Raw genomic sequence first — 22859 nt, 5'->3', positions numbered from 1 at the left:
TGTTGTGTTTATGTCACACCTCTTCCAAGAGGTTGAAAGCGCCACAAGGAACCCATGAATCCTCACAACACCCCTGTGAGGTAGGTAGGTGGAGAGCATTGTTATCCCCACTTTACAGGTGGGGGGAATGAGGCACACAAGAATTAAGAGACTTGCCCAAAATCACACAGCTGGTCCCTGGCAGGGCTTAGGATACAACATATACTGATTAGCACCTAGCACAGTGCTTTGCACATAGTAGGTGTTCACTGAATATCTATGGATTTTATTTGACTTATACCTCAACATACAATATACACACATAAAATACAGCCACAGGACATTCATCTCCTACATTTGTCTTCTGACGACATCTCTCATTCCTTCAAACCCTGGTGGATGGGGGATGTTCAAGAATTCATCTCACAACGAAGCCCTCAGGTTGGAGAGGATCCACATACACCATCAGAGGAAAACCTGCCCTTGCACCTGGTCTACTTCACAATATTAGTTTTCTAATGAAAACAAAAATGGATTTCAGGAACCATGCTGACATTTTGTTTGTTTGTTTGCCTGTTTGTTTGCAATGGAGCCATCTGAACAGTTCTGTGTTTTGTGTGTACAAAAGAGAAATAAGGCTGCTCTCGTCCCGTCGCTTGTGAGAAGGGTGCCAGGCACGGAGACCTCTTCCCGGCTCCGGTGGATTTCTACCTGGGCACCCAGACCGACCCAGGCAGCGGCAGCTCCAGCAGGAAGGGCCCACGAGGCTGTGTCACTTGCACGGCTCATGCTCTGTGTAGTCGTCCATGTCCACATCGGAATCAAAGAGCGAGTGTCCAGTGAAATCCGTGTCTGGGGTTCTGGAAAAGCTGTTCTCTGCTCCCTCGTCCTCGAAGGTCTCTGTCCTTGAGTAAAGGCTGAAATCCAGCAGAGGGGTGTGGGTCTTGCTGCCCTCGCTGCTCTCCTCTGACTCGTAGATGGTGTTGTCGTCGTCATGGTGCCACTCGGGCCAGAACTTCCTCCGGATCCTCTCGCAGTACATGGCCAGGTTGATGAGCTCACCTGCAGGGCGGCAAGGACAGCCAGGGTTAGCTCTCAGGGGCCGCAATCTGCCTGCGCTGGGCTTTCTGGGGAATGTGGGAGAATGGGGCAGGGTAGACATTAAAAATGTTTTCAAGCCTGGCCAACATGGCTCAATGGCTGAGTGTCAACCTATGGACCAGAGGATCACAGATCAATTGCCGGTCAGGGCACATGCCTGGGTTTTGGGCTCAGGTCCCCAGCAGGGGTCATGCAGAAAGCAGCCGATCAATGATTCTCTCTCATCAGTGATATCTCTCTCTCTCTCTCTCTCTCTTCCTCTCCTTCCTCTCTGAAATCAATCAAAAATATATATTTTTTTTATTGCTTAAAGTATTACAAAGGGTATTACATATCTGTCCTTTTTTCCCCCCCACCCTTGACAATCCCCTGGCCTCCCCTACCCCCCAGTGTCTTATGTCCATTGGTTATGCTTATATGCATCAAAAATACTTTAAAAAAAATTTCCCCACAGAGGAACTGTCAAAATGTTTAGACTTTCTACACATAATAAGAAAGGTGAGTGGGAAAAGGTAAATTCAGTAAGGGGCTAGATGAAATTTAGGAGACAGTTTTATGGTGATGAGAAATTGGGGATGGATAGTTTATCTGAAATGGCAGCTACACTACCATCATTTGGCTTTGTGAAGCATTTTATTATTTTATGTTTGCTTCAACTGGTTCATATGTAAATTAATTTATAGTCCATGAAAATACACCAACTGTCAATTGGATTAAACCAGCCAGAGGTAATCATTCATTCCATAAATATTTGTAGAATTATTACGGGCTGGGCACTATGCCAAGTGGTTAACAAATGTTATGTTAGGATGGAAACTTTGCTCTAAATAATCCGTCAAATGGATAACTCAGAATTGTCTCTATGGATGAGTGTACCCAGAGTAAAGTAGATTTTTTTTCATTTTTTAAATTAAATTCCACAGCAGCACCAACAATTGGGTTCTCATTCAGTGACTGGACTACTTCTTTTCCATATGAATCAAAGGAACATGGTTAAATTGCTAAAATCATCCTGGCATTTGTCTGAAACACAACATAGTATTTGGCTTTCCTTTCCTAATTTCAAGTGAGGAAGGAAGAGGGTGAGTTTTTGCCTTTAATCCACCAGATGGCAACATTGCTTATAAATATGTAATTTGTCACTGTCTTATAGAACTTCATTGCCCTAAAAATAGTCTTAGGATGTTTACTTTTTAAAAGTTATATAAAGCTCGACCAGCATGGCTCAGTGGTGGAACGTCGACCTATGAACCAGGAGGTCATGGTTCGATTCCTGGTCAGAGCACATGCCAGGATTGCGGGCTCGATCCCCAGGAGGTTGTGCAGGAGGCATCTGATCTATGATTCTCTCTCATCACTGTTTTTATCTCACTCTCCCTCAATAAAAATATATTCACCTATGAGGGAAGGCAGGGAGTGAGGGGTAAGAGATCAACCAAAGGACTTGTATGCATGCATATGAGCATAACCAATGGACACAGACCCAGGGGTAGGGGGAGGGCATGTGCTGGGGGTTGGGGGCGGCCAGGGAGAGGTCAATGGGGGAAAAAGGAGACTTATGTAATACATTTAACAATAAAGAATTTAAATTAAAATATATATATTTAAAAGTTATATAAACATTCACTTATTGTGTAGGTGGGTAATCCATATTTTATTGCAAAAAATAGACAATATAGATAAACAAAAAAATAAAAGAATTATCAATAATCCCATTTTCCATAATATTTTTATTTGCATTCTTCCAGAATTTTATATAGTATTTATATATATTTACATTTGCTGTATGACATTTACTATATATTTTGTTTCCTATCCTACTTCTTTCCACTTAACATATAATTAAAATCTTTCAATTTCACACTATCACCAATTGATAATTGCACAGTATTTCGTTATACAGATGTACCATAGTTTCATTTTGTTATTACCAATCTCCTATCACAGGCCAATTAGGTTGTTTCTGTATAAATAGTCTATTAATTATAGTCTATAACTACTCTATTTTGTTTTCTATCAAAAAATAACATATTCCCATTTTGGAAAATTAGAACTATGTATAGAGAAGCTATAAATTATAAAAAGGAAAACACAAAGGATCTATAATCTTATCAATCCAAGATAACCACAATTAACATTTTGGTGTTATTTCCCCCAGTATTTTTTCCTATTTATTTATTGGCATTATTATTACTTAACTGTTACTTCCTGTTAGCATTAATGCAAATGTTTTCCCATGTCATTAAAATTTTTCAAACATTTCTTAGATATATTTTTTTTTTTATTTCAGAGAGGAAAGGAGAGGGAGAAAGAAACATCAATGATGAAAGAGAATCATCTATCGGCTGCCTCCTGCACGCCTCACACTGGGATCGAGCCTGAAACCTGGGTAGGGCCCTGACCAGGAATCGAACAGTGATCTCTTGATTCATAGGTTGATGCTCAACCACTGAGCCGCCACACCAACTGGGCAAAATTTTTCAAATCTTGATTGCTATTCTGCTTTTAAATAAACACATATTCCCTACAAAGCACAATAAAGCAAATCTCCCTGCTTCATGAAGCCTATAAACCAACTAGAGGCCTGGTGCACAAAATTCATGCATGGGTAGGATCCCTAGGCCTGGCCAGCGATCAGGACTAATCTGTGGGGCAACAGGCAGGGCAATTGGGGGCCCCTGCTGGCACCTGCCTTGGCCAGCCTGGGGCCTGCAGGCTGGGGGCAGCTCCTGTGTCTGCCCCTGGTGGTCAGTGTGTGTCATAGCAACTGGTCATTCCACCAGCGGTTCCACTGTTTGGTCTATTTGCATATTAGGCTTTTATTATATAGGATGTTCTTGTATTGGTTCCAGGGTACAATTTTCAGTCCTATCAAATCATAATAGCTCAATTCACACTGTGTAAGAGTCCATTCGGATCGCTCCCTACTCAAAGATTTTTATGTACACACTAAGGAGCCAGAAGCAGAAAAGCCAACCTCACTGTTCCCTTTGGAAAGACATGCAAAACCTTCACCTGTTTTCTCCTGAAAAGAAACAGTCCTGAGACACACCTCACCAGGTATTGCTGCCAGTCACAGGTAACCAAGGGTTGAATAAAGATGGGGAGGCAGCAGCAAGGAGGTGGTGGGGAGACACCACAAATGACTTATGGTCACTTCACAGCAGGCTCTGGGGACAGCCCTGTTTGCCTTAATCAAGTGCATTCCCTAGGAGCTGCGAGAAAGTCATAATCTGGTCACAAGAGCCACAGGATCTACACCATCCATGAGTCTACCCACTTCTTTGTGGCTGTTCTTTCTACAGCCTGTGTCTTTATCTTCCTTCCCGAGAACTGCCCCCTTCGTGACTGTGCAACATTAACAGCACTTCACTGGTCAATAATAAAAGTTAATAAGAATAGCAAATACATATATAGTCCTTACTGTGTATCAGGCACTGTTTGATGTGCTTTTTTCATTTGTTGAAGTCATATTGACTCTTTTAGTCCTTGCAAAAATACTCTATGAGGCAGGAAGCATTATTATCCCTATCTGTAATGGGAAAACTGCAACAGAGAGGTTAATTAACTTGACTAAGGTCAAGTTCTAGATAGTGGCAGAGCCAGGATTCAAACTCCAGCATTCCCCAGGCTCCAAGCCCTTCACTATGACTCTACTCTGCCCCTCTACTGGGGAGCTGACAGCCTGGCCTGGGAATTAACAGCTTTGCACCATCTGTCACAGAATATTTTTCTGTAATTCTTTCTGAGTTCTCAAATAATTATAAGATGCTGCCTTCAAAATGACTTGTCATGAAGGAAGTGATTATTCTATCATGCAGTTAAGAAAGGGTTCACTTTGATAAGCAAGGACTGGGAGCTCACACACCGATCCTGATAGAGTGAAAATCTGTAATTAAGTTCTACCTTTATCTCTCTTTGCCAATCCTTCCTGTGCCCAGATTTTCCATCAGTGAACCCACTCAACATGCCTACCAGACAAAATAATAGATAAACTTGGCAGTAGAAACAGGTTGTATGTAGTGGGGGGGGGGGGGGGGAGGGAGAGAGGGAGAGAGGAAGAGAGGGAGAGAGAGAGAGAGATGACTAAACATAAATACTTATATTGAAGATGCAAACTTTGTGAAACAATAGGAAAAGTACATTTTCAAAGTGTACTCAACAATCAAATAACAATTTCATCCACTGGTAAATATTAAAGTCTGAACATCAATGTAGAGGTCAGGCACTGTTCTACATGGCTGGTGGAAGTCTAAATTGCTATAACCTTTCTTGGAAAGTAATCTGATGCTGTCTGTTGAAATTTTAAACATACATGGCAGACCACCTTTAGTACTCTATTCTACTAAAATAACAGTATCAGTATGTAAAGCTACATGTATACGGATGTTGAATACAGAATTGTGTCAATAAAAAAAGAAAGATGAAAAGAGTTTGAGTGTCCATCAATAGAATTGATTGATAAAGTATGGTGTATAAATTCTATAGAATAATGTACAAATGTGTTAAAGAGATATGATAGTGTATTAAGTTAAAAAATCAAGTTATAAAGTAATATGTACAATGTAATTTCACTGTTTTAAAATAGTAAAAACAAATCAAAACAGATATATATATATATATATATATATATATATATATATATACACACACACACACACACACACACGTAAATAAGTTTGTAGATTTAAAAAAAAGAAAGACACAGAGTATTGACTCCAAATCCTTAATACTGGTTATTCCATGGGGGGTGGTATTGGATATGGATGAGGGGAGGTCAAAAATCTTGAAAATATACCTATATTTTTCAACTTATTGTGACAATCATGTATTACATTTTTAATTTAAAAATGAATAAAATAAATTAGTAAAATACTAGTGAGTGATCAGTGATACTCACAAACACCTGGACAGGATATGCATCAGGAAGCCAAATGGCCCTCTAACCGGAGCACACTCCCAGACAGAATAAAGAGCTCTTCTCTGGGAGTTTCTCCAATGGAACTATCCCCCACCATTCTTTGAAAAAGGTGACTCCTTTTATTTTCCCGTGTCACTCCAATTTCTCTAATATTCAGAAACATTCTGTACAATTTGACACTGAAGAGATTGGCAACCATACCCAGAACCCAGGCCTCGGTTTCTCCGGGCTGCCAATCCTGCATGGCAGGAGGGCGAGTGAGGAGAAGCCTGCCAACCTCTCCCAGCACCGCCTGCCCAGCCCTTGGTCATTAACTAGCAAATATTTGGAAAACGTGGAGCCAGTGCCCACACACACTCAGTTGGTCTCCAGGTATTTGCTCAGCATCTCCCGGTTCCACACCTGAGCAAGGTGCTGGCTGTGCTCTTGGTTGCTCCCATTAGCATTCTGTCACACAGGCAGGAAGGGCACTGAGATATCCTCCCAGAAAAGTCCTTCGCAAACTTGAATGCCCTAATGAGGACACTCCCTAATGAGGACAGGCCCTTGCCCGCATCTCCTTGAAGCGAAAGGGCACTAATTCATATATTTCAAAATCCAAAGACCCACACAAGTCCTCTGAGCCAGCCCTTTGCTGGGACCTGAATGCCCCCACAACAACCTTTCCTGAACACTTCAGGTGGAGCACAGCAAGAGTGAGGACTCCTTTGTTTTTCAAGCATATCCAGCATTTTTCCTACCTTTTAACCTGTCAGAGAATAAGCAAAAAATAAAGTCTAAGTGCAATAAATAACTGTTGGCAAAAGAGTTGCTGATCAAGGCTTTTCTTAGAACACAGAGTTGTATTTCTTACAAATTCAGAAAACCAGCGTTAGGTTGTGTGGTTTGGATATGGCTCTGTAGGGCGAGCAGAGGCATCGCAGAACCCATTCCCTTCTGCTGCTTCCGTTTCACTTTCCTGGGCAGCTCTCCAGTCTCTGTGTCTGTTTAAAGAGAGCCCAAGTCCACACGCAATCCTATCTAATAAAGAGGGAATATGCTAATAGATCCTCACACCATCGCAAAGATGGCAGCACCCACAGCCAATAAGAAGGGAATATGCTAATTTACTGCCATGCCCTCAAAGATGGCGGCCCCCAAAGCCACAAGATGGCAGCACCCAGTCCCCTCAGCCCTGCCGGGGTGCCTGCCTCTGGAATCCCCCAGTCCCCTCAGCGCCCCCAGCCGCCCAGGGCTGGCCCAAGGCACAGGCAAACCTCAGATGTCGGAGGCTTGTGCTGCCAGCAGTGGCAGCAGCAGAGGTGTGATGGGGAGTCGCCTTCCCCTGATCACCGGGTCGCCTCCAGCCCCTGAGGGCTCCCGGACTGTGAGAGGGGCAGGCCGGGCTGAGGGACACCCCCCTCCAGTGCATGAATTTTCATGCACCAGGCCTCTAGTTCTCTAATAAGTATACTCTGATCAATATATCAAATGTGACTCCTCATTAAGAGTGTTGCTGATAATAAAACTGAGAAGATTCTTTTTTGACTATAAAAATGGTAAAAATTTCAAAATAAATTATATGCAACCCTAATTGAGGAACAAAATTTAAAGTGTTTTCAAATGTTTGTGAGAATATAAACTGCTAAAGTCTTTCTAGAAAGCAACTTAGCCATATAGAACAAGAGCTTATACCCTTTGAGACAGTAATTCCCCAACTTGAAGTGTAATTAAATGGGCAGTGATAAGCAGGAGTATATATTTATACAATATTCACTATGGAATATTAGTAAAATTTATTTGAAATAAACCACAAGTCCAGAAAAAAGAAGATTAATCACATATGGCAATTTACATAGATAATTTAAAAACTGTAGGTTATAATTGTATTGATATTATGATCTCAATTTTTAAAAATATTCATTTACTTGATATAAGATGAATATATATACCACAGTGTTAATAGCAGTTCTCTGTGAGTGATGGGGGTCACAAGTTGTTTTTTATCTTTTTAACTTTTCTATCTTGTCTAAATTATCTCCAGTTAAGAAAATAATATTTCAGCCGAAACCAGTTTGGCTCAGTGGATAGAGTGTTGGCCTGCGAACTGAAAGGTCCCAGGTTCGATTCCGGTCAGGGGCATGTACCTTGGTTGCAGGCACATCCCCAGTAAAGGGCGTGCAAGAGGCAGCTGATCAATGTTTCTCTCTCATCGATGTTTCTAACTCTCTATCTCTCTCCCTTCCTCTCTGTAAAAAATCAATAAAATGTATTTAAAAAATAAAAATTAAAAAAAGAAAATAATATTTCATATATTTATATCTACAGAGATCTAGCTACATAAACAAATACATAAATATTTTAAGAATTGCTGATTATTCATAGTCTGTCCCTTTACTCACGTAAATTAAGGAACATTTCTCATTAATCTAGAAGGTTCCAGAAGTAGCTTCTATGGCTACATATTGTCAATAATATGTAGAACCAAAAAGCTAATATTTATACACTCACACACATGGGTGTTTCAAAGCTAAGGCAGCACACTGTCTGACCCAAGCCATTCACACTCCGGAGTTTGAGCCAGTTCTAAATTATCCAGGCTCGGCTGTTTCTACATCTCCTTTCTCTCGTTACTTCTTGGGAAAGTCTCCATCACAGAAAAAACAAAGGCAGAGAAGAAGTTGAGACCAAATTAGCAGTGTGCCTGCATGTTAGTAGCTTGGATCCAAAGGTTTTGAAGGGACCTGAATCTAATGACTAAAATGGGATTTGGAAACTCTCTGCACTTGAATAATTCATGCTACACCCATCCCCGGGGAGAGCTGAAAGCTACTAACTTGTTTTAAGAATCAAAGTGCATGCAGCTGTGTGCCAGAAGGCCCCTGCAGATGATGGTGTAAGATTTCCGCAAATGTGTGTGTCTCAGGATAGGACTCAAAATCAATCCTCCAAAAAGGCTGATCAGTCCTCTAAAAAGAACACTAAATGCCTCAAGTCCTTCCAGAAAGTAATAGAGGAAAGGGCCAAGTCATAAATAAATTACAAAAGATGCTTTTTTCTGCAAGAAGGGATAGATACTACAGGATCTGAGAATTCCACTGATGATGGATTCCTGAGTGCTTCTGACTAACAGGTCACCGCAAGAGATGTGCATGTGTGTATGCATAAGGTGTGTGTCTGTGCATGCGCATGTGCAAATATGCTTGGCTAGGAGTGTAAGTGTATGTGTACAAGTGAGTGTGTATGGGGCATGTGTGTAGAAGTAAGTAGATGTGGGGGCTGTGCTAGTGGGTGTGTAAGGGTGGTGTGGTAGAGAATCAGAGGGAGGGAGTAGAAAGTAACAAGAAAGGAGAGTAAATATAAAACACGCTCCTAAATGAACTAAAAGGAATCAATACATTTTAGACCACTGTGGAAATTCAGATTAAAAAAGGGAAACTAATATTGTAAAAGCTATAAATATCACCAATATGATAACATTCAAATTACTAGTAGATAAGTTCCAACACATCACAAGGACCATCTCTACACTGATCATTTAGGAAATTTGATATCAATCCATACTATCCCTAGCCCCACTCAGCGGAAGTCCAGAAGATCTTCCATCAATGCCTGAACCATTCCAACCAAGCCAGGCCATGTACCTGGAGCCCCAGCCTCACCAATAGCAGGATCTGGAGAGTGACTCCTATTACCAATAGCCTGGTCTGAACTTCTGGGCATGCACATGAGTGCACGTAAGTACACACACACACACACACACACACACACACACACAGCTACAGCTTCACCAGCCAGTCTCCCCACCCACCCACCCATGATCACCACACATGGCTGCTCGCCTGCCTCAGGTTCATGTACAATTCTGCCTTGCTTGGTTCCTTCCACCCTTCCACCCATCCAACAGTAATTGAGAGCATTCTATATGCTACGCACTGGTGATCTCACCTACATGCCCAGCCTGCTCAATTGGAGCACAAACACCTTGATTAACCCGTCAACCCCCTTCCCCAAACCTAAATATCGAACCTCGATCCCCACATTCCTAGTCCCCAGGCACTTGTTTAGGCACTGCTGCAAACTGGAGATGACTCTAAACAGCTCCCACCAGCAATGCAAGGGAAGCCTCTCCCAGAGGCCCCCATTTCCTTGTTTATCTCACCACCCCACTCCACCATACACAAGCCACATGCACAAACACACACACACATACACGCCAATATCTGGTTCCTTGACATCAACCCAAGTTAAGCTGATGTTTCCTGAACCCCTTGCCAACATGAAATTTACTCCTGGCTACCAACCCCACCCCCACCCCACCCCCACATGTATGCATGTTCATCTCTAGCTCAGGTTCCACTCATCCCCACTTCTACCCCTCCAGTCTAGAATTGTAATTCTGACAGGTCTTACAGCCAATATCACACAACAAAAATACATGATTGTGTTTCCTTGGTCAAAATGTACAAATAATCTATATATATAAAAGCCTAAGCGACTGTTATGACTGAATGACCAGTCAACCAGTCGCTGTGACATGCACTGACCACCAGGGGGCAGACGCTCAACACAGGAGCTGCCCCCTGGTGATCAGTGCACTCCCACAGCCAACCTCCCGTGACCCCTCCCCCTGGCTGGCGGGCCCCCATCAGCCCCTGGTGCTAAGCAATTGGTAGAGACCTGCTTCTGGGTTGGGGTTTCGCACGTAGCAGAGCAGCTCCCTTGCTGCGATCTATTGAAAGTTAGCCCTCGACACAAGCGTTTATCTCGCTCCCATCCTCTCCCTTTTCCAGGTGCCACCTGCCCCACAGCGGTGGTGGCATGGTGGTGAAGGAAGGAGGAGGGGGGAAGGCGGGGAACTGCACGGTGGTGGGGCACCTATGGTGACATCAGCGTCTGGCGTCTGTTCCTTCCACACCCAGCTGGGAACCATCACCTCCTCTCCCAACCCCATCGGGGCCTTCAGGCCAGCCTGGGACAGGGAACCAGTGGTGGGTGGCGGCGGACACGCCCCTTTCCCACGGGGGCCGAGGGCTGGCTCCCTCCTTGGGAGCCGGTGGCCAACCTCCCACAGTCCCTCCCCCACAGCTGGTCAACCTCCCACGGTCCCCCCCCCCCCCCAACAGCTGGCCAACCTCCCACAGCCCCACCTCCGTGCACAAATTCGTGCACCAGGCCTCTAGTATTAATATAAAACTTTGCATAGCACCAGACTTACAAAGCATTTATTGACACTTTCCTCATTGTCTGATCTACAGACACTACTGAAATAGGAGAAAGGAGTGCTTTGAACTCAAACGACACAGAATAGTGTACTTTCACCTACATGTGAAAAATCTAAAATCAGGTGAGACAAAAGGAACAGTGAGTCCATCAGCCCACTGTGCTTGCTGCAGCAGTGGACACACCAGAAAGTGGTCAACTATCACCCTCCCAAAGAAAATAATGAAGACCAACAAAACAAGGGTACTAGGAACCCTTGCCATAAGAACTCAAGCCATATTTCAGCAACAAGCGTTATGTCAATACGTAAGGAGCTGGGAGAAAAGCCCGGGTGTAGACATGGCAAGATTTGTGTCAGCTTTGCCAGAACACAACATGAACAAGACGGCAGGTGAGAAGCCCAGTATCTCCTCCACCCATACAAATGCTTATCACAGAAAACACCCTGGCCCTGGATACCACCGCCTGGTGTCTCCATCAAGCTCCCAGGCATCAGCCTAGAATTCTCCATTGTGTTACTCCTACCCTGAACCCTCCCAGCAACTCTCAAAACCTGAAGAGGTTCATAGTGCTTGCCTTTGATCAACCGCTCAGGTCTCGTCCCAGGTAAGGTCCACATTGCCTGTGCCAAGTGTCCAAAGACGGTGGCGTCGAGCGTGGAGAACTTGGGCCCCATGATGTACTTCTTATCACCTGCAGCAGACAGAACAGAGAGGTCACTGCTGGCCTGTGCTGCCCCGCACGATCACACGGCACTCAGCACACTTGCATTATGTGCTCATTTAACTGTGAATCAAAAGATTTGCAGAGTCAAAATGCATGCACCCCTCTTTCTTTCAAAAAATGAGAAACAAAAGTAAAACAAATTGAACAATTCTGTGATATGTTAACCCAAATAATTGCAAAGCAGGGAAGTAACTGGGAAGATGTCAAGATAAAGAGATAAGGGAGGAGGTTCGTGGAAAAAAAGGACAACCGATCACCCACAGACCTGGAGGTACCTCTTCGTCTCCAATTCTAGTGATTAAAGCTTGAGAACACCTGGAAGTTTGCTTAAACCATCTCAAAAGTAACCCAAGCCAAGCACACCAAACTCAGCACTTACTTTATTAATTTAATACATTTCCTTGGGGAAAACAAGAGGCCTAAGTTAGTGAATAAGTTTGGAGGCAAGGTTTTCCATGAAGCCTCCTTGCTCTTGGCAAGGTTCTCACCACTGAAGACCAGCTCCATGGGAAACACTACATAAAGAAAAGCTATAAAATTACAGGAAGTTTCACACTGCTGCTCCCATCTCTCATTTTCCACCACTACTGACCTAGTTCAGGCCTTGTCACCTTGACTATCACATCTGCCTAGGTTGTCTCCTGGGCCACCGTCAGGTGCTATAGCATGTAGAGGCAGCACAGGTGGAAGTGATCCACCTAGTTCACTGTGGGAGCCTGGTCTTAAAACTCTTAAAACCTCAGTTTTCCCATCTAGAAAAAGGAGATGATATTAACGGTGCCCATTTCTTAGAGCTGCTATGAAGAGTAAATGGCATAATGCATGTAGAGCACATAGCACCATATCTGGGTGACTCAATAAACATTAGCTCTCATGACGATGGTCCCTCTGGATCTCCAGTCCATCCCCTACCCCTGAACGTAACTCTCTAAGACACTCTTTCATCATATCCCTCCCTTTCACAAATACCTTTAATGGTTTACAAAATGGGTTATAAAGTAAAAGTCCAAACTCAACTATGAATTCAAGCTCATTATACTCGGCCTCCAACCCATGTTCCAGTTCTATTCCGCATGCCTCCCTTTCTCTAGTAAATCTATTCTAAGGAACACCCCACAGTCCCCAGGACACTTTATGCTTCCTACTGCTCATGCTGAACTTACCCCTCTTCTGCTCCCCCAAACCTATGTGCTCCTCACTTCCCTCCATATGATAAAGACTATCATCTTACGAGGTTCAGCTTCAAAGCTTTCTGTGTTCACTTTATCTGGTGGCAACAGTAGCTTTTAATTCAGACAGCCCTGTGTTCAAATCTCACTTTTACACGTACAACCCTATAGAATTTTAAGTCATTTAAGCCAATTAACCTCAATTTCTTGAACCATATATTGGTTGTTTTTCATTTGTTCATTTTATCTTTCCAACTAAATGGTGAGCTCTTTGAAAGTAAAGGTAATTTCTTATTTTTATTTAGCAAACTCTAATACAGTGTTTCCTACACGTCAGGCATGGCTCTACATGCTGTACAAATATCTGCCTGTTTCTCTGTTCCTGAGTGGCAAGCTGAGAAAATTAAATACCTGATGACAACACACAGGCAAACTAGGAGGGGAATGCAATCTAACAAATTGATGCTATTATAAAGGTGCTGGTGAACCCTACGGTAGTAATTATATTGCAATATATACATATATAAAATCAATAAGGTGTACGTCCCAATTTGCACAATATTATATATACATCAGTTATATCTCGATTTCAAAAAACTAAAACAACAACAAGGCCACCATATGGAGCTGGAGGCAATTTTTATAAATGTATTTCTATTCTACTTTCCACAGGGACTGGGGAATAACCTACACTAGTACAATATACTGAACCTACCAAATTGTCTTTTCTGGTGAGGACAAGCAAGCTGTCCATGCTAGAGGCCTTAGGTGTTTTCCATTGCCAACCAACTCATCCAACACTTGAGTCTTTACCTGGGATCTAAACCCACTACCCCAATACTGGGAATACAAGGGGAAAATACTACCCAGGCTACAAGAACAAAGAAAAGCCAAATATATGCCTGGCCAGTGTGGCTTAGTGGTTGAACATCTACCTGTGAACCAGGAGGTCACAGTTCGATTCCTAGTTGCAGGCTCAATCCCCAGTAGGGGGCATGCAGGAGGCAGCTGGTCCATAATTCTCTCTCATCATTGATGTTTCTATCTCTCTCTCCCTCTCCCTTCCACTCTCTGATACCAATGAAAACATATTTTTAAAAATGTTTTTAAAAAGCCAAGTATATAACTTGTTCTCAAGAGTGTCCGTTACTGCTTAATAGTGCATCCTGCTGGCTCGTGCCTCAGCCACACCCCAGCTGGCATCAGTGGTTCAGTGATGCAGAAGGCAGAAGGACCCCGGCCTAGAGCTCTTGTACCATCATCCTACAAGGACAGGAGGGGTGTGCCAGCCAGTGCTCCCTTGGGGGCTGTGACAGGCTCAGCCCCCTGAAGGCCTGAATACAAGGAAGCCACCAACTGGAAGCCACAGAGGATTGAAGGGACTGTTAGGAGAAGGGCTGCACACTGTTTCACAGGGAAGAAAAGACTGAGGAGAACGTCTTTCTGATCAAAAGGGAAAAAGAAATTATCTCAAGTTGCTAAAAAGTCTCAGGGTACAATGCTGAGAGAAATCTGTGAAGTCCACTGTACAATCCAAGACAAGAGGAAAAACTGATTAAAAAAAAAAAAAACTTCAGAAACCTAAAAATGGAACACATAGGATGTTGATAAAAAGAAAAATAATAAAAAATATAATAATTTGAAACCATACATGAACTAGCGCATGTAGGTTTTGCCACTGGCCTCAGAACACTAGAACTGGAAGGGCACTGAGTTGGTGACAGAACCAGGCTAAGAATGCTGGCACCAGGTCCCTGACTTCCCGCCCATCGCTCTTTGCTCTGCCTAACATGCCTCGTGGGCCATCATCTCAGCAATAAGGACCCCATGGAGCAACAGGAGGGCTGAGCTGTGGGTGTTTACAAAAAGATGCTTTACCATGAGGAATACAGAATACAGAGGGAGCAGAAGTTTCAGGATTTTTAAAAGGTGCAAGCAAACAGCCCAGCCAGAGTGGCTCAGTGGTTGAGCGTCGACCTATGAACCAAGAGGTCACAGTTCGATTCCCGGTCAGGGCATATGCCCGGGTTGTGGGCTCAGTCCCCGGTGTGGGGCATGCAGGAAGCAGCCGATCAGTGATTCTCTCTCATCATTGATGTTTCTATCTTTCTCTCCCTCTCCATTCCTCTCTGAAATCAGTAAAAATATATTTTTCTAAAAGGTGCTAGCAAACAAAACTGATGAAATTTATCATTTGTGGAAATAGTGAATGGTAGATACAAAATTATATGTGTATACACATACAACATTTATAAATTTAAAGAATATAAAAATATCCTGTTACTAAAAAGTCCTTAGAGTACCCAATGGCAGGTAGCATTTTAAAAACATTTTATTTTTAAATAATTTTAGACTCACAGAAGTTATAAAAATAGCCGAGTTGCCGTGTACTCTTCAACCACCTTCTGCTAATATTAACATTTTATATAACCACAGTACATTTATCAAAACTAGGAAATTAACATTAATACAATACTATTAACTGCACTATAGACATCATTCAAATTTTATTAGTTTTTCAGCTAATGTTCTTTTCCATTCCGGGATCCAGTCCATGAGCTCACACTGCATTTAGTTGTCATGCCTCCTTTCTCCTCGACCTATGAAATTGCTCAGTCTTCCCTTCTCTTTCATAACCTTGAACTTTTAAAGAATACTGGTCAGTTCTTTTGTAAAATGTTCACCAATCTGGGTTTGTCTAAGGTTTTTTATGATTAGATTAGGTCATGTATTTTTGGCAAGAATACCAGATAAGTATTACTGTACCCTTCTGTAGTGGTCAATTTTTTTTGCCAACTTGACTAGGCTATGAAGTGCTCAGTTATTTGGTCAAACATTATTTTGGGTGCTTTTGTGAGGGTGTCTTGTATAAGATGAACATTTAAGTGGTAGACTGAGGAAAAGATTTCCCTCTCTTATGTGGGTGGGCCTTGTCTGATTAGTTGGAGGTCTGACTAGAACAGAAAGGCTGACTCTCTTCCAAGCAAGCAAGAACCCTTCATTCCTGACTGCTCTCCAACTGGGACATGGCTTTTCCTGCCTCAAACCACACCACCAGCCATCCTGGGTCCACGCTTGCCAACTCACCCTGCAGACCTTTGGACTGTCAGCTTCCATAATTGCATGAGCCAACTCCTTATACTAAGTCTTTATACTAAATTTTTTTTTCATATAATCTATTGGTCTGTTTCTCTGGGAACCCTGACAAATACACCTTCTCAGAGCATCAAATCAGAGGGTCCATAATGTCCATGTCTCGTCACTGGAGATGTTAACTTTGACCATGTGATAAAGGTAGTGTCTGTGAGGTTTCTTCACTGTCATGGTACTATTTTTCCTTTTGCGATTAATAATCTTAGGAGAGATATTTTGAGACTGTATAAATCTCCTGCTTGTCCACAAACATTGGCCCTTTGATTTTTTTAACACCCATTGGTGGATGTTATCTGAAACAATTACTTCCGTAGTGTTTGCCTAATCAAGATTTTCTATCTCACTCCTTCTATGTGTATTGATTAAATGTCTACTGTTCACTTCATCCCTCATTTACTAATGTGTTCAATTATTTATTTATGTTAAGTATGCACTTATGGATAATTATTTTATTCTGTGGCTCATAATCCAGTACTCTCATTATTTATTTTGTTGCTCAAATTGTTTCAGCTTTGGCCTTTGAGGCCTTGGCAGGAAGTGTTTTTAAGAGGGAACCTGAATTTAGATTTGACTGCTTAGAGACAGCCAACCACAGCCAAACCAAGCTGAAGTCTCGAGTCTGAGCACTCCCAGGTCTTGCCAGTGGTCCCAGATCTCACAATCCAAGGATTTTAGCAAAACCAAAGCATTAAGGGCACTTCTGAAGGGTTCTGAGGAAGCAAGCATGGGCGATAAGTCAAAGAATGTATGGCCATTTTTCCTAGGAGCAGTAGCTGAACCACCCCACTGGCTTCTGTAGGGATGAACAGAAGCAGCTGAGGAATATCTGAGTACCTGTAACTCCCTGTCAGTCTCCAGGTTGGAAGTGTGGACTGGAACCTCTGGTGAGGGCAAATGAAGGCTGAATATACCAGAAACCCTGGGAGGTGAGGGGCTCAGGATACATCAGACTTGCTGAGGGATGGCTGAAGATTCAAGCCCAACTGAGAGAACAAGCAAGGTGCAGAGTTGATACACGCTGGGTTTGGTGAGCAGGGGAACCAAGGGAAAAAGAGGAGAAAAGCAAAGACCAATGTGGGCCTTAAAAGTCCCACTAGAGCCCTGGCTGGTGTGGCTCTTTGGTTGAGCATCATCCCATGCACCAAAAGATTGCCCATTCAATTCCCAGACAAGGCACATACCTAGGCTGTGGATTCAATCCCCTGTTGGGGTTGGGGTGCATATGGGGGAGGGGGAAGGAGCAACCAATTAATGTTTCTCGCTCACATCAATCTCTCTCTCTCTCTCTAAAATCAAGAAACATCCTTGGGTGAGGATTTAAATATCTATAATAATAAAAGTGCAATATGCTAATTAGACCAGACAGTTGAACAACCTTCCAGACATCCTTTCGGACGAAGCCAGGGCTGCGAGGGCCAATCTCCTTACACGAATTTTGTGCATCAGGCCTCTAGTATATCTAAAGTAATGTGAAAATGTGAAAGCATTTTGCAAACAAAAAGGTGCTATTCTAACTTACGGAATTATTTTACAGTCATCACCAATAATCAGAACAAGTACTGCCTGTGGACAAAAGCAGTCTAACATCTCTCCCAGTGTAAAAATCCCTTTTCCCACTTCCCTACCCCACATTCCTCAACCCCAGCCCACTAGGAATGTCTCCATTACTTCATGGGCAGGGAAAACTATTCTATGGTTAGATAGCTCCTGATACTGAGACAAAACGTGTCTCAGAACTTCCACCATTGATCCCGGTTCTTTCCTTTGGAATCACACAAAGAATGTATGGCCATATTTCCTATTCCTAGGAAAGTAAGTCTCCACTAACATACTTCTAAGTAAAAGTTGATTACTTGTTTTCACATATATCACTGTGGAATAGTGGGTAAAAAGTTTATTTCCAAACACTAAAAATTGCTATAGAAATGAACCTTTGCATCACATCTGCTTCCTCCATTATGAATTCTGTTCCCAGAATTAGTCACCATCGGCTAATGCTCACTATCAGCTCCACTTACACCATTTAGCTAAAGTTTCAAGTTCTGTACATATAAAAGATAAAAGACTGGCTTTGCTAGAAAATATAAGTTCAAGAGAGAAATTAAAGAGAACAGCCATATTTTCAAGCACTCATTTTCTGTTAGTCTAAGAAACAAAGAGTAATTCTGTCTTTCACCTACATAGAGTCCCCTGTACTAGAGTACGGATACAATTTTTAAACAGATTATTTCCGTGAAGTTAATGTGGACACCATTCATATTTCTAATGGTTCCTCTCACCTTTAATTAAATTGGAATTTAAGAAAAAATGAGAAACAAAGATTTTAAGTACTTCCCCCCAGGACAGCACAGGGCACAGTAATCTTGCCAGCCAACCTTCAAAGAACACACTCACTCGTTAAGCTCTTGGTCTACATGTGACTCTCCCAAAGCTACAGAGAAAATAAAATCTCCTTTCAGTTCTCTCTCATACACCTGACCAAACTCTCTTTGTCGGAAATAATATGACTGGCCACTTCCTTTAAAGAGCTCCTGTTCATATTCCCAGCATAGTCTAAAATCACTGAGTAGTCATTCTTTCAGCTGGGGGGGTGGGGGGATGGTGATGGGAGGTGGTATCTTATATGTGAGGTTATTCATGGTCCTATGAATAAATCTCAGAATTAAAATCATCAACTTTGACAATTTTCAGCCATCTACTAGCTGCACCAATTGGCTCACACTCTGGGAAAAGATAAAAATGGGTGAGGGGGACAACAGAAGAAGCCCCTAAATTTAATCTCTCCTCAGAGTTCATTATGGATGCAATTAGATAGTCCTGCAATTTCCTATAAGATTCTCTGAAAGAAAACACAAGAGAGATTTTTTTTCAACTTGTATGAACTATCTTGATCCATTTCCCACTGACCATCAAAACAAATCATCTCACCTCTTCCTCCCAGTCTTCTCTTTGACATCCTGGCCCTTAAGACCCCCTATGATGAAACTCAGAAATACGCACATTCCCCACTACAAGGAACAGGTTGCCCTTGCTTCTCTGTACTTCAGTCCCCATGAGCACCTCCTGAACGCCACTCAAAGCCTCTATGGGCAGATATTATAATTTTAGAAAACTTTCCAGCAGTTATGGAAAAATGCACACAGGAAATCTAGATTAGGAAAGTATTTCTCAGGAGGAGGCAAATGCCTGCTCAGGCTCATTTGTTAATATAATTTAATAACATTAAACAACAGCTCCTGGCAGTTTTTTAGAGAACATGTCTAACGATGACGCAGTGTTACTGGCCATTGACGATCAGCCTTCGTTTTTGTTTTGTTTTTTAAGTTTTTAATTGAATTTTAGAGAGAGAGGGAGAGAGAAACATCATACCCCCAAGGGGATCGAGCATGCAACCCAGGCATGTGTCCTGACTGGGATTCAATTCAGCAACCTTTGTTCTCAATCAACTGTGAGCTGGCCAGAGCTATTTGTCACTCTTCTTTAAGTTGCTGCAATATTGTTATTTCTGTGTCTGACTACATATTTGACTGAAATGGTGAGATTTAAGAGGTATAAGAGTTATACGGGGCCCTAGCCAATTTGGCTCCGTGAATAGAGCATCTGGCCCACGGATGAGCTCAATTCCAATGAAGGGCATGTACCTCAGTTGTAGGCTCAATCCCTGGTGCCCTGAGCATGCCAGAGGCAACTAATCAATGTGTGTCTCTCTCTGTCTTTCCCCCTCCCTTCCACACTCTCTAAAAATCAATGGAAAAATATCCTCGGGTGAAGATTAGCAACAACAAAAGTTATACAGGGCTCCCCAGTTTCACTTTCCCAAATACACCTCCTGAGAATGAAGAATACAAAGCACTCACCTCAAACTACATCCCAGGAGAAGTTTTCCCCTTCATTTCATTTCTGTCTTGGCTGTCCTGTATTTGGGCAATCAGCTATTCTCTCTCTTTATCCAATAAAGACTATCTGGTAGCCCCCTAAAGTCTGGTATAGTCCATAAAAAAACACATCCGACAGAACTCAATGTCATGTTGAAATTCAAGGTCAAATCCTTTTATAAGAAATGTATCCTTCCTTTAAGAAAGCTGAATAGTAATAGATTCTAATGGAAGATGTGGTGTTTGGCCATCAGGGTCATGCAAACAGACTCCACATTTCCGAAGGATTTTTCTTTATTTTATGGATCCCAATATCCTCATCCACTTTCAAACTTCAGAGCAGTTATCAAAACCTGGTAAAGAACACTAGCTGGTTTAGCTCAATGGATAGAGCGTCAGCCTGTGGGTCCCAGGTTCGATTTCAGTCAAGGATCAACAGAGGGCGTGCAGAAGGCAACGATGCCCAGGTTGCAGGTTCAATCCCCAGTAGGGTGTGTGCAGGAAGCAATGATTATTTCATCATTGATGTTTCTATCTCTCTCTCCCGCTCTGAAATCAATAAAAAATATATTTAAAAAAAACTGGTAAAGCTTTTTAACCATCAAAACTGCTTAGGACCTGCCCACAGTGGTGGACCTTACTTATTTACTCAATAGACACAGGCCCCTTGGGAAGAAATCAAATTACTATTGACCTCATTACTTAAAATGGAAGTCCTACACTTTCTCAAATGACATACTCATGAGTATACTGGGCATCAGATCAAAACTCTGTATGACGCTTCAAGTGTAGGACTTTTGTGAGTTGCTCAATGGAGAGATCCACCTGGCAGGGACCCATATCTCTGGCCAAAAGCCAGCGAGGACTGAAGCCTGTTAACACCCGTGTGAATGAGTGTGGAAACAGGTTCTCCCCGAGTCAGGCCTTGAGTGACATCTTGATTGCAGCCTGTGAAAGACCCTGGCCCAGAGGCACCAGGCTAAGGCCGCATATATTCTTGGCCCACAGAAACTGTGGGGTAATAAGTGTGTGTAGCTCTGATGTTTTTCTCCTGCAGTGGGCACCAATGATCTCACCTCCCAGGGTTCTTCCCCTTGTGTAATCCCCTCGCTTGGACTTATTGATTTGCTTTGACATAGAATATGGCAGAAGCAATAGGATGTCCCTTCCAAGATTAGGCCACAAATAGACAGTAGCTTGCATCTTGGGCATCCTCTCTCCTGCTCTTGCTCGCTCACTCATGTGCTCTAGTGGAAGGTTGCCCACTGCAGGAGAAAAACATCAGAGCTACACACAAAAGTATTTGGAGGTTCAACATCATCATATCTGGATTTTCTGTAAAATACATCCACACACACACGCCCAAAATAATAATTGAAAAAATTGTGACAAAATGTTAACAGCTATTAAATTGCAGTGATGGTTATAGAAGCTATTTATTGGACTACTCGTCCACTTTTATGTTTGAAAAAAAATTCATTTAAAAAATCCAAACCAATGGATCTTGTTCACTAATAATGGGTCAAGGAAAAAATGATAAATCTTAAATTATAACATTTGGCAGTCATCCTCCAATGTTTAAATGGACAATGCTGAGTGACCCTCCTTTAACAGGTGAATGAACTTAGCTATTTGGAGGTTTATTGGTACCTGGATACCCTGACAGTCTCATCAGAGTGGTTCTCTTGTGATTTTTGTCTAAATTGTAAAATCAGTGAAAGAAATCACACTATAAATCACCACTTGAAAGTTAAAACTGGATCCCCCAGTACCCATCCTAGTGCCCAGCACACAGTAAGTACTCAATAAATATATTTTTCAGTGAATGAAAACTATATTATAATACCTCGCCCTTAAATTGTTCAGACCACAATTATCCCTCTAAATACTTGATAGTATAGGACTCTAGGATGCAGAACTCTGGGGATCACCCAAGGGCTTGTATAGGTACTTGAGCTAATAGTTCATGAAGAATTAGTTTGACCTTGCTCCATACTGCTATAGCTCACCTTCCATGAGAGCAAGATGGCCTTCTAACCAGGCAGCACAGCAAGTCAGCCCTTAAATTCTCCTGAGAGAATGTCCAAGGTTGGACCACCTAATGCAAGAAGAACTCTCTTTACCCAACTACATGGAAGAGTATACCTCTGGTAGTTACTAAGGAATTAAACATAAAATAGCTGACTCAGGACCAGCCAAGATTGCCCTCAACCCCTTCTTGCAAAAAAATAACATTAGAAAGTGGATCTACCAGTAAGAGGTACCTGTGCAATGGTTGTAGAGTAAGTTATCAAAACCTCTAGGTTCTCTAAGCTCCACCTCTATAATAAATTATATCAGAAAAAATATTGGAATTATATTAAAGTAGGTCCCCAAACAAATGCCTTTCGAGCTGCAATTCAATGTTAAACCTTGAGCTTTCATTAAGAACATTTTTACAAATGTTTATATTCAAAAGCACTGTCCAAAAAAGAAAAACAAAAGCACTATATTTAAGGAAATCCAATCTCCCTTATGTACATCCATTGAAGAATTTCTTCCTAGAATTCAGGATTTAAAAAAAATTGTCCCATTTGAAAAAGAAATTGTGTGTTTTCTTTTCCTAGAAAATAAGTGCAAACCTGCCCCATACATTTCCCATTTCATCTTGGTAGCCAAAACACTCAAAGTTAAATTGTGCCCAATTACAGAAATACTCATTCCAAGAACACAGTTTTTTTCTAAATTGGTTCC

The 22859-nt window shown here is 42.2% G+C and overlaps 1 protein-coding gene across 3 annotated transcripts in view; it reads right to left on the bottom strand.

The window, feature by feature from the left end:
- Positions 1-244: 244 nt before the first annotated feature.
- Positions 245-22859, bottom strand: part of FAXC (failed axon connections homolog, metaxin like GST domain containing) — a 57396-nt gene continuing 34781 nt past the window's right edge. For all 3 annotated transcript variants that reach the window (XM_059700885.1, XM_059700882.1, XM_059700883.1), the window contains 2 exons: positions 11780-11896; positions 245-1041 (listed from right to left, as the gene is read on the bottom strand). In XM_059700885.1, coding sequence (XP_059556868.1) covers positions 752-1041; positions 11780-11896 — 407 coding nt within the window. In that variant the 3' untranslated portion in view covers positions 245-751. The remainder of the gene's footprint in view (positions 1042-11779; positions 11897-22859) is intronic.

Source organism: Myotis daubentonii, chromosome 6 (assembly GCF_963259705.1).
Source record: "Myotis daubentonii chromosome 6, mMyoDau2.1, whole genome shotgun sequence".
In the NCBI taxonomy this organism is placed as follows: domain Eukaryota; kingdom Metazoa; phylum Chordata; class Mammalia; order Chiroptera; family Vespertilionidae; genus Myotis; species Myotis daubentonii.
The sequence above is the reverse complement of the archived record's forward strand: the minus strand, read 5'-3'. Positions and strand labels throughout refer to the sequence as shown.